This window comes from Varanus komodoensis, unplaced genomic scaffold (assembly GCF_004798865.1).
Source record: "Varanus komodoensis strain SLA01 unplaced genomic scaffold, ASM479886v1 scaffold39, whole genome shotgun sequence".
Classification (NCBI taxonomy): domain Eukaryota; kingdom Metazoa; phylum Chordata; class Lepidosauria; order Squamata; family Varanidae; genus Varanus; species Varanus komodoensis.
This window is the reverse complement of record NW_025335922.1, coordinates 2,449,615-2,461,281: the sequence shown is the minus strand read 5'-3', so window position 1 is coordinate 2,461,281 and position 11,667 is coordinate 2,449,615. Positions and strand designations below refer to the sequence as shown.

The following is an 11,667-nucleotide window of genomic DNA, read 5'->3' as shown; positions in this document are numbered from 1 at the left end:
ACCGGTAATGAAGCAACAGTGAACTTAGCTACCACTGGGTTACATTTTTCAGTGGATCTGTTTGCTCTAAATTATCTCAGGTGTTTTTTTAACCTTAGTTTATTCTTAAATAACTGTTGATGAGCAAAATTATGGAAGCTTCCATTCTAAATTTCAAGTGCCACATAACATTTGATTCTAGCTTTCACATATTTTCTGATCCAGACATTATGTCCAAATTGCAAAGCTTTTGCCAAAAACTACCAGACAGGAAAGCATTTTATTTTCTGTTTAAATGTCTGTGAAATCTATACAGAATGGCTCAAACCCAAAGGGATATCAGAGGCCAATGCTTGTTCCTTTTCTCTTCATTGCATTACATAACCTAAGACAACATGTTTGTGAGAATTCAGTTAAAAATGAGCTCACATATTATGACAAACTTTCCAGATTTTTTTTTTTTTTTTTGCCTTGGACATACATGATTACAGAACATGAGGAAATTGCATGTTCTGTAAACTCAAATAGCACACTGAGCTGTTGGGAAAAATAAACATTTTTCTTCAGGAACTACAAGTGTGATGGCAAGACATGGGAAGCTGTCTCAGATCTCATCAGACCCCTGATCAGTATCAGTCTAAGAATTATCCACAATAGCTGACAGCATTTCAACTTCTCACCAAGTGCGCAATCTAGAGACATCATGGGCCACGGGGGGAATTGCTATGGAGGCTTCCAAGGGCTAGGATAAGAGTCAGCAGGGTGGGCCTCTTGGCAGCAAAGTCATTTCAGGGGCTTGTGCTTGGGTGAAGGGATACATGTGGCAGGATGCCTTCTCCCTATTCCTTCAGCTGACTTCCCAACCTTGGCTTGCTGAGGGCTGGGCCTGCATGTGATGTGTTCTACTGCCAACATTTCCAGACAGTACGAGAGCAGTGTGCAGGTGCAGCCTTCCCCCCACTGCTTGAGTGCAATGGGGCAAGTGTGGGGGAGGGAATGGAGGGATGATGTCAGTCCTCCATTATTTTCCTGTAATGGTAAAGAATCTCAAGGCACACTTCTGTGTTCCTGCATGAGATGATATGTAAGCTAGCTGGCTGTATCCCCTCTGATAATTTGCTGATATACAAAATGCAGGAACCAAATTTATAGAGGACTTCATCCTCATACCTTCCAAAAGTTTTCAGCTTACTGATAAGAACTTTGAAACTAAGAACTGATGCCCAATTTCAGCCTTTTTACACCCTTCACTCTCAACCCCTTTTCCTTTCGTGTCATTTTTTTTTTGGATGGTAAACCTGAAAGAAGGTACCAGTTCATTATTAACTCCAGTAAACTGCTCTGGCAGCCTTTTTGATCAGATAAAATGTCTAAATAAATATGGATAAATGATTCCCTCTGTTCAAAATCTAGCCATTTTACCCCACTTTTGATCAAAGAAGCTCCCAACATTGGGAGATGTTTGGTTCATATGGAGCCCTGCATTGTTGCATTTTCTCTCTTGATAATATTTCACAGGGATAGTTGAAACGAACAGCAATGAGAAAAAGCCTTGGAAACCCATTTAGCAAACTGTAGGACCTTGGGTGGGGCACCCTTGCACTATTGGCTTTCAAACTGAGGAGAGCAGCCATCTGGTGATGAGGTGAATTATAACTCTATAGTAAAGTGTGTGATATTAAACACAAGCTTCTCTTTCCAGTCTCTTGTAGCTCCAAGTTCATGATATTCATGACATTTCAAACAAGGTTGCCCACCTCTGCAAAAGTATATGCACATTTCTTGCTTTCTAGTATCAATCCATCCCCGATATGCAGTGGAATCTCTGCCAGTGGCATATGGTTACCAAACAGTAACTAGGCAGTGTAAGAAGGTTCTTGTCAGGTTTATAGTGACCTGTGTTATACTACGTGGCAACCCTTCAGCCATGGTGGGTTGTTGTGTTGTGCAAATCTGGTTCAGTTTCCACAAGATGGCTTATTTTTACAAACAAGCTACTGCAGCGACCCCAAGGCTTGTTCATATGTAGGGTGACACCTGAACTCAGCAGGTCAACATTAAACCAAAAGACTGCTTCTTAAAGGGTGCAAGAAGCCCCAAAGTGAAAGAAACTGAAAAGAAATTTATTATAAAAGTGGTGATACCTGCATGCTTGACCAAATAGGCAGCCCATCTTGTGCTCTTGCATACACAAAGTTGTAAATGTGTTACTGAGCTCATAAGAAAATTTCATTTGGTGGGGCAGGAGAGTTTCCCATCAGGAGTTAGCAACCCCAGCAGACCAATTGCAGAAAATGTGCAGATCAAAAACAAAACAAAACAAAAAAACTCTGCTGCAAGGGCACCTGGTACCTACCACGAGCTAGCAGGAAAACTGAGCTGCAAGGAAGGAGAAAGAAGTCACAGCAAGTCAGACAACACTGGATCGTTTGCCAAAGTGAGCAAACCACCAACTCATGGTCACTTATTCTTAGGGTAGCTTTGCATGATATGCAAACCCGCCTAATATCCACCACCTCTTTCTCAAATGCCATAAGCAGAACGACCCAATTCTTTGGGCAAGTAATTTGTTCCAGCCTGGTACCCACTGCATTCAGGTACATGACAAATAAGTACACAAAGACAACTGTAGCACATGGATAATTCTTTATTGTTAGAGGAGCACCGGTAATCCATTACTGACTGTAGTGGAGACACAGCTGAGGCACATGCTAAGGCACTTATTATATAAAAAAAGTTTGCAGATTTGTTTCTGGGACAGGAAGCTCCCACAGCGAGAGCAATAACCATACAGTATAGGAGATTCTTACTTTAATTTGTCATTTGCTCAGAAGTTTAAATGCAGCATATACAATATGGTTAAGTATACAGGTAAATCCAGCAACCAGTGTACGGTGTAGAAAAGTAAAGACTATCTATATAACCGCTGTCCCCATAGAAAGGCAGTGATAAAGACCTTTATTTTTCTTAATTACTTATAAACAAGAGATACAAAGGCCTTCAACATATACTCTGTGCAGATTAAAAGATTTTTCTTCTTTAATATACTCTTAGTCACTGTGCAGAATAACTAAACCCAACCCCTGATTATAGAGCTAGAGGCTTGGACATTACAATAAAAAGCACTTCCTTGCCCACACTCCATTCAAGCCCACTAGATTCCACCTGTTACCGTTAAATATATTTGGTCCCCAATAGATTCGCCAAAAAGCACACAGGAAAGTTCTACTGCTTCATTGGCCTGTTCCTGATGGTTTACACCATCTTAGCCACAAGGCCAGAGACACTAACACAGATACCATTGCACTTCAAATCAGTCTGGAAATTAGCCACAGGGAGGGATCAATTTAGCCGAGTCTCTTCCAGGGGAAAAAAAAATACCTCCACCTTCATCCATCCATGCCAAAGACTTTATGGTCTTTAAAGGCATTGGGAGTTCTGCTGGAAATCCTTACTGCTCCTGTTTGGCCTAACTCCCAAACTGGCTAGGGTGGGCAGACTGAAGAAGTCAAAAGTGTGAGGTCACTGAACATGATTGCCAAAAGCAAACAATAGGAAGGGAAGGGGGAGAAGGATGATCCCTGCATCTATCACAAACTCATTATTGGAAAATAGTTGATTTACAGCAACAAAAAGTAGTCTCCCCCCCCCACCCCCACCCAACTATGTAAATTCACTGGCAGCCATGGCAAGGACAAACACTACAGGCATTTGTAGCTCCCAGACTCAGCTCAGACTGCAGACTCTTTGGCATTCAGAACAAAAGAGTTTGGACACTGGGAGGGAGACACTAATGTCTGATGGCTCCAGATGTTCCAGGGAACATTTCGATGGATGTGGTCCACTTTCCCTGGCAGATTTAGAAGGGTTTGCAGAAGTCCACTGGACAAAGGGAGGATGGGCCACTCCACCACGTGTTACTCAGGTCCAAGCAGCAGCTCTATTCAGTAGCTTTGGCATCACCAGCATCTGTCTTGCCATCCAACTCCTCATCAGATACTTCACCTGTGCCCTTCCTAGCAATCCGGCGTGTCACAACAAATGGCATATCTCCCCGCCTGTTTCAGAGAGAGTCCAACAGATTATGCAGTACAGAAATAGGCACTTTATCCTTGGCCTATAAAATGCACATTCGAGCACTGGGGCTTCCAGTTATGTGGCAACTGGGCAAGACTACATCAGCATGCATCTTACCTGAGCTTGCTCTTCAGACTGCTGACCTCTCGGTTCATGGCATCTGCAGTTTCAGAGACATCCTCCAGCTCTCGCTGCAGCTTTCTGCGAGCTGCATTGGCCCGCTGTGCTTCCTCTTCTGCCTCTTCTAGTTGGCGCTTAAGCTGCTTCAAGCGCACATTAACCTTGTCTACCTACAGAGCAGGAAGTAGAGCCATCACAACTCTTGTTTCTTTCACATTCATAAATGGACATTTATCTGGGCTCCTGAATCTGCTCTATGTAAATTAAATAAGCAGTTCCTCTTCCTTCAAAGCTACCTTCTCAAATATGGTTTTAACCTTGTGAAGTCCATGCCAGTCAGCAGTGACTTTTTCATGCAATAATCAGAGCTTCCTTTCTTTCTTGTAGAGCAGACTGTGAGTCAGCCTTTAAGAGTTATGCAGTATGAACAGCCCAGATATTTCAAAGCTAGTCTAAGAATTTCTATTACCAGATATCGTGACTTGCAACATTAATTACCAATGTATGGAAAAGTACTGATACAGACACTCTTGAGTTCCCCAGCAAAAAGGGTGGAGAAGTCTATAAAGGACCGGAGTGTGAAGAGATTACCTACCAACAGAGGTTTGAGGGCATCACCAAGCTTCAACACTGCACATACCTGATCCTTGTATTGCTCAGCATTACGTCTCTCATCTTCCACTTGCAGGACAACATCCTTCAGCTTCTTCTCAGTACGTCGTACTTGCTTGCTGGCAAGCTGGCGCTCCCTGTAAAGACAGTTATTTGATCAGATTGATGGAAGAACTAAGAAAGAAAGACTCACATGTATGGACACATTCCTTTATCTCACATGGAGTCAAACTACAAGCTAAGCAGTAAAATACTCAGTTTGAGAAGGCCAGAGACACAGAGACAGAGTGGGGGGGGGGGGGTTGTTTCTGGGCTTAAAATGTTAAAGGCCAAGATGGAATACCTGTCTTGAAACATACAGAACATAGATCATCATATAGTTACTGTATGGAAACCATTTGAGATCTGGGTCCTGCCTTAGAGTTTGCTGATCCACTTTAGCGGACCAGTTCAAGTGACCAGCACATAATTTTCTTCAAGTGATTGATTGTTGAGCATTCTGTCAGTTATAATGCACAGTCACTTAACTAGACTACTTTTCATATAGATCCTTTTCTAGAGGCATCCTATGCCTCTCTAAGACCTTTTTATTTAAACATCATTTCAATTGTTAAAACATATGATCTGGCCAGGGCAACTTCTTCTTCCTTCTCTTTCTCCCCCTATATTTTTATTTTATACTGATAATTTTAATTTTATATTTGTAAATCAATGTATTTTTTGTATTTTTATATTTAATGGTAATTTATTATGTACTATTGTATTTCAATGTATTTTATCATGTTGTAAGCCGCCCCGAGGTTTCGGCAAGGGACGGCATAGAAATGTTATTATTATAATAATAATAATAATAATAATAATAATAATAATAATAATAATAATAATAATAGAGATGCTAGGTACTCTAGAGGAGGATTTGGGTGCAGGGTAGAGTTCTCAAGGCTCCCCTTATTTCCAGTGTAACTTGCATCTGTGTTCCTTGAAAACTTGCCATCATCAACTCTGTGAATTGGCCATAGCAGCCTTGAATAATAGAACAGATGTCCAGAAACATCCAGTTCTCTTTACCAACATTCAAGGTAAAGTCAATATTCCATAGAAGCCATTTTTCTAACCTATGCCTATACAGCAAATTGAAGGACTACAATTCCCTGCATGGTCCATTGTCAGGAATGCTGGCAACAGTAGGCAAAATAACTGGAGACCAGCTTACAGAAGACTTCCACAGCAGATCACCAATACTTACTTGGTCTCAGCATCCAGTTGCTCTTCCAGCTGTGCGATCTTGGCCTCCAGGGCAGTGATGGAAGACTTGTATTTAGATTTCACAGCACTCTCCATTTCCTGAAGCTTGGCCTTAAGTTCCTTATTCTGGCGCTCAGCTTGCTGTCGAGCATTCTCATTCTTCTGAGCATTACTACGCTCTGCATTCAGGTCTGTGTTCATTTGATCAATCTAAGGAAGAGAATAAGAAGTGGGTTAATCACATACAGTGTCTGAAAAGTTCCTCCTGGTGAGGGTTTTGCACTTTGGTTCTCTGCCACTCCTTCTTTGATGTCCCTTCCCCTGTGATTATGTGTTGCACTTGTAATCCGGCAGGCAGGGATTGCTATTAACTTAACCACTGTACACAGCCCCTAGATTTCAAAGTGCTTTATACACACACATGAAACTGACTTTACCTTTAAGGCACAGTATGTTCTTGTAAGCAGTGCTCACCACTAGTACCACTGCAAGAAATCAATGCTGACCATTCCAGGATAACAGAAAAGTGAGGGGCTCTAGTGACATAGAACACCTGCTTTGGATGCAGAAGATATCAAGTTCAATTCTGACTTTTCCAGGAAGGGTGGAAAAAATACCTGCCTGGAATCCTGGAGAACTGCTGCCTGTTAGTTAGCTAGATGATCCAATGGTCTGACCCAACATAAGGCAGCTTCATAGGATGCAAAGCAATAGCTAGTTAAATGCCTTCTTAAACTGACTCAGTTCATTAGTCCAGCAAACCTAGAGCTGTCTGTTCAGGCAGAAGCTCTCCAAGATCACAGGTGCAAAGTATGTCTAAGCTCTTATCTCCCTATCTCTGTACTTTGAGAAACCAAAGATTAAAAAATGGGCCTGATAAATGTAAAATACATGGTCTTACCAGATAGCTTGTCTGGGATTTGAAGCAAGCATCTTTTGTACTCTAAGTGAGAATTCTGCTCCTAGAGCAAGGCGCTTGTTAATATACTACAGAATAAAGTCTTTGGGGAAAAGATGTAGGAACAGAAATCTGGAATAATTAGAAGTTTCTCTGTGGGATCTGTCTGCCTACTGAAGCCCCCCACCCCCCGCCACCGGCCTTCCTTCCCCCAAAACAGGTACCTGAAGATTTGCTTTCTTGAGGCGGTCATTCACCAATTCTGTATTGCTCTGCTCTTCCTCCAATTCTTCTTCCAGCTGGGCTATCCGAGCCTCCAAACGTCGCTTCTCCTCCAAGGCCAGGGCTCTGAGAAGCATATGTAGCATGAGAATATTTGGATGGTGCAGTTCTGTGATGAAAACTTACTAGTTATGATCTTACAGATGTTTCCACACTTGCAAAGGATCCTCAGCAAAGCACTTGAGATGCTGACAGTCTATTCCCATAACATCATTTCTCCTCCCAGAAGACAGGCTACCAGTACTCACCCTTTGCCACTACTATTAGCGATCTCATCAGCCAACTCATCCCTCTCTTGCTGAGCTTGGCGCTTGGCACGTTCAGCAGCTGCAAGTTCCTGAAATGAGAACAAGGTATTCACAAACTAATAGTCAAATTCAAATTTATTGACGGAAAGGAGATATATACCACAGCTTGGACTATCTGGAATCCAGTCATAATTAGCAGAGTACTTCAAGAACCAGATGTTCATCCACCATCAGACTGACAACATGCCAGGTATGCTCTAGAATTGGACATAGCAGTTCTGGATATCACAGTAACTGTTAGTTGTTCATTGAACAATTTGTGATGCTATAAACAAGAGGAATATGTCTCGTCAAGGTGCTACTCTTGTCCTATGATGCAACTAAGAAGTCCAACCCCTGAAAGCCTTCCCTAGTATGAGCCTTACCATATACTATGATCAGTGTCCAAAGCCCTCCGTCAAGCACTTCTTCTGAGGGAGATTTGGAGGATAGTAACAAGAGAGCCTTCTTGGTAGTGGTTCACCAATTGTGGGCCTCCCTTGAGTGAGTTCTGCCTGACACCAAGACTTGGCACCAAGTCAAGTCTTTCCTCTATTTTCAGGCAGTTGACAGCTAATGATAAGCCTTTTCTAAGGTTTGTTATTTTTTAATTTGATTTTTTGCAAATAATTTTGTTCTTCTTTTGTATCCTTATGTTTTTCATCTTTGTAAATTGCTCAGAGAGCTTTTGCTTTGGGGAATATAGAAACTGAAATAAAACAGAATGAAATGAATAATCTTGGCTAGAACAAATGAGAACAAAGATTGGAAAGGGAAGGAAACTAAGCTGGCTGCAGTCTCAGTCCTGGAACACAAAGATCATGAAGTGAGTGCCCAAGCAACTTGTGGTGTCTATCTTGTCTCCCTCCATCTTTGAAGCAACCAACACAAGAAGTCTGACCTGAAATGGTAGTGCTGAGTTTCTAGAACTCATCTACTCGACCCCCTTTTCCTGAAGGCAGGCTTTTCATTCCTCCCTACATATCCCTTTTTGAGTACCAACATGGGAGTGCACTGAAATTTTCTGGATAGAGGTTACCTCCTGCATTTGAATCATCTCTGCTTCCATGCTCTTCAACTTCTTTTCATTCTCTTTGGCCTGAGCCAAAATTTCTTCTCTGGAGGCACGTGTGTCTTCTAGGTCCCGCATACAATCCTTCATTTGGGCCTAAAAGCCACAGAGAATCCCATGAACATTTGAAGTTGGCCTTGCAGTAAAGTCATCATTGATCCATGCAGCCCACATTCTACTCTACCAGCAGTTGCTTTCCAAGGTCTCAGAAAAATACTCTTCCCCAAGGTATTTTAAACTAGAGCTGCCAAGAACTGAACCTTACAAGTTTGGTACACAATTTGTCCAATCTGCCAATGCCATGCCAAAGAGAACATCAGCTTTTACATCAAACTGAAGCGTCAGATAAGTTATCTTAAAGCTTTCCTTGACCAAAACAAGTGGCTGATACATTCTGCTATGTTACAGCAGATCTTATATGGTGAGGTTATGTTCATGTACCTCCCTAAATCTGTGTTGGCTATTGCCAGAGAGACAGTCACGCAGAAATGCAGAGCCTCACCTGCAACTTCCGGAGCTGTTTGATGGCTTCTTCACGGTTCTTGTTTGCAGAATCTATGTGAGCTTCCAGATCCTTTAGGTCCATTTCCAGCTTCTTTCTAGCAGCCACGGCAATGGAGCGCTGCTTCCTCTCATCTTCCAGCTCCACTTCCATTTCTCGCACCTGTATGGAGTCAAAGCACAGGCAGTTTAAGCCATGAATACAATTCCCTTTCCCCATTCCTGAAGCATAGGAAAAAGAAACAGGAGAGTGAAATGGTATTAGCTTGCTGTAGATAGGTGAATAAGCCATATTATAAGTCATCCCACAATTTGATTCTTAGACCAATAAAGAAGTTTTTCAGATTTCTGAAAAGTTACCTGTCTCATCAGCTGCTTTCTCTTTTCTTCATTCTGCTCATCTCGGGCCTGGAGATCCCGCTCAAACTGTGCTTTCATGGCTTGCTGGTTCACTTCCAGACGCAGTTTGGCATCTTCTGTGGCCTGCAGCTCATCTTCTAGCTCTTCCAGTTGTGTCTTCATCTCCTCCACCTGCTGCTCCAGAGCTCGTTTGGACTTCTCCAGCTCATGCACCTGCAGCACATACAAACAAATTCACTTTCTCACACTAACACAGTCACTGTTTTCACCACCAAGTACTTGGGATGCTTTCTAACTAAATATTTAATATCAACAGAGAAGCATTTAAAGCACACATATAACTGCATTAGGCCAGTACAAAAAATTAAGTTATTCCCAACTCACCACCTGATCCCAGAACTTACCCAAGTCAGTCCCTTTTCTAAGGGTTTTAACCAGAAACAGACCAGTATAGGAATTCCCACCACTGAGATTCTGAACTTGGCCCACTTAAACTTTGGGATCTAAGAACCCAAGCTGCACACATTTTTATGCTTCTAGGTCAATAGGCTGGTATCAAAGGGGTTTATTGAAGAATTGTCATAATATGGCTACTTTCCAAAGGCAACACAAAAAATTACATGCAGCTACCCCAATTCACTCACACTTACAGAAAGACATGGAAGTATCATATGCCACTTTTAGCAAGCACACTTCTTTCCATGGGCATTCACTAACTTCCTTGGCCGATACTTCCTATCCCAGCTTGTGGGATGGCCAGCAGAATCACTTGTTGTGTACTGGAATACCATCAACTTACACTCTTGCCCACATCATCCTTTGAACTCATCAAATCCTCCATCTCTGTCCGGAACTGCTTATTCAGTCGCTCAAGCTCTGCCTTCTGTTCTATGGCTTCCTCAAGGGCTCTGGCCAAGGAAAGGGCTTTTGTTTCCTTCTCACGAGCTTCCGCTTCAGCACGATCCCGTTCTTCAGCATATTTTGCAGAGATGGTTTTCTCCTCTGCCAGCAGCTAGGAAAGGAAAGTCAGTGGTGCTATGAGATTTCTCAAAGGAAATGGTTAGCTGTCCCCCCTGTTGTTTCACCAGAAGTACCATTCAGATGGTCTGAACACTAAACATGGCTCCCAGGAATGAAACTTAGCAGCAGTTCTAAATACATCCTAGGATGAAAGTGTAATTTACTGGCTTTGGGGATGAAAAAGTCTACTTCCATATAAAACATACAGGGAACAAGACAAAACAATTATGCATTTTGCTTTCTGATGGATATGTTAGTCTTCAGTTGTGGGACAAGACATGTCCATCCACTAAAGACATTTTTGCGTAAATACTATTATTATATTGCGTATATATGTGAGGAACCCAAGGTGGCTTACTGAGCTTCATTTTAAGCTCAGCGCAACAATTCTATGAAGTAGGTTAGGCTGAGAGTGAGTGACTGGCCCAAAGTCACCCAGTAAGCTTCATGGCCAAGTGGAGACAGGAACCCAGATCCCCCAATCCAATACTTCAAACCCTCACACCAACTAGCTCTACCAGTGAAGAGGAGGAAAAGACGACCAATTGCAATGTGCAAGCTGCTGTACCTGATCAAACTTCTTCTGTTTTTTCTCCAGGTTGGAAACGATCTGCCGCTGATGATCCAGTTCCACAGCAATATCATCCAGCTCTTGTTGGAGCCGGGTTTTGGTCTTTTCCAGCTTATCATAGGCAGCTGCCTTTTCCTCATAACGTTGGGTCATACCCTCCAAATCTTTCTGAAGCTTCTTCTTGGCTTCTTCTACCAACTCCAGACAACCCAGGCTTTCATCCATTTTCTTCTTCATATCAGCAATCTAGAAGATTGAAGGAAGAGGGTGGGGAAATGACAAAGGATATTCATTTCTTGAAGAAATGAAATAGAGAGAATCTCATGCCATAGATGGATACATCTGAACTGAAAGCTTGATTTGGACAGGACAGACAGGTACACATGTAACCTTAACCCAGGATTTAGCATTGTGAGGATTAGCCTCAGCAAGGCTCAGACCCATGCTCTCTTCCCCTTCTTTCCCCCAGTGCAAAGGCAAAATCAGAAAGTTTAGTATCAACAGCTGAGTTACATCTCAAATCTTAACCTGTGGTTCATTTTTGCTATCATTTGTTGAAACAAGCCAGCATCTTAAGCTAGCTTAATGCTCACTGGTTTCGGCACACCACAGTTAAAGCTAACTATAATTTGTACAACATTGC

General features: G+C 42.3%; 1 protein-coding gene across 1 annotated transcript in view; it reads right to left on the bottom strand.

Annotated features, from left to right (window-relative positions):
* Positions 1 to 2,610: 2,610 nt before the first annotated feature.
* MYH9 (myosin heavy chain 9) overlaps positions 2,611 to 11,667 on the bottom strand; it is a 75,099-nt gene continuing 66,042 nt past the window's right edge. The window contains exons 31-41 of the mRNA XM_044441269.1: positions 11,022 to 11,270; positions 10,233 to 10,445; positions 9,434 to 9,646; positions 9,075 to 9,236; positions 8,540 to 8,668; positions 7,462 to 7,550; positions 7,156 to 7,279; positions 6,035 to 6,243; positions 4,817 to 4,925; positions 4,174 to 4,346; positions 2,611 to 4,037 (exon numbers count right to left, since the gene is read on the bottom strand). Of these exons, the coding sequence (XP_044297204.1) occupies positions 3,920 to 4,037; positions 4,174 to 4,346; positions 4,817 to 4,925; positions 6,035 to 6,243; positions 7,156 to 7,279; positions 7,462 to 7,550; positions 8,540 to 8,668; positions 9,075 to 9,236; positions 9,434 to 9,646; positions 10,233 to 10,445; positions 11,022 to 11,270 (1,788 nt within the window). The 3' untranslated portion in view covers positions 2,611 to 3,919. The remainder of the gene's footprint in view (positions 4,038 to 4,173; positions 4,347 to 4,816; positions 4,926 to 6,034; positions 6,244 to 7,155; positions 7,280 to 7,461; positions 7,551 to 8,539; positions 8,669 to 9,074; positions 9,237 to 9,433; positions 9,647 to 10,232; positions 10,446 to 11,021; positions 11,271 to 11,667) is intronic.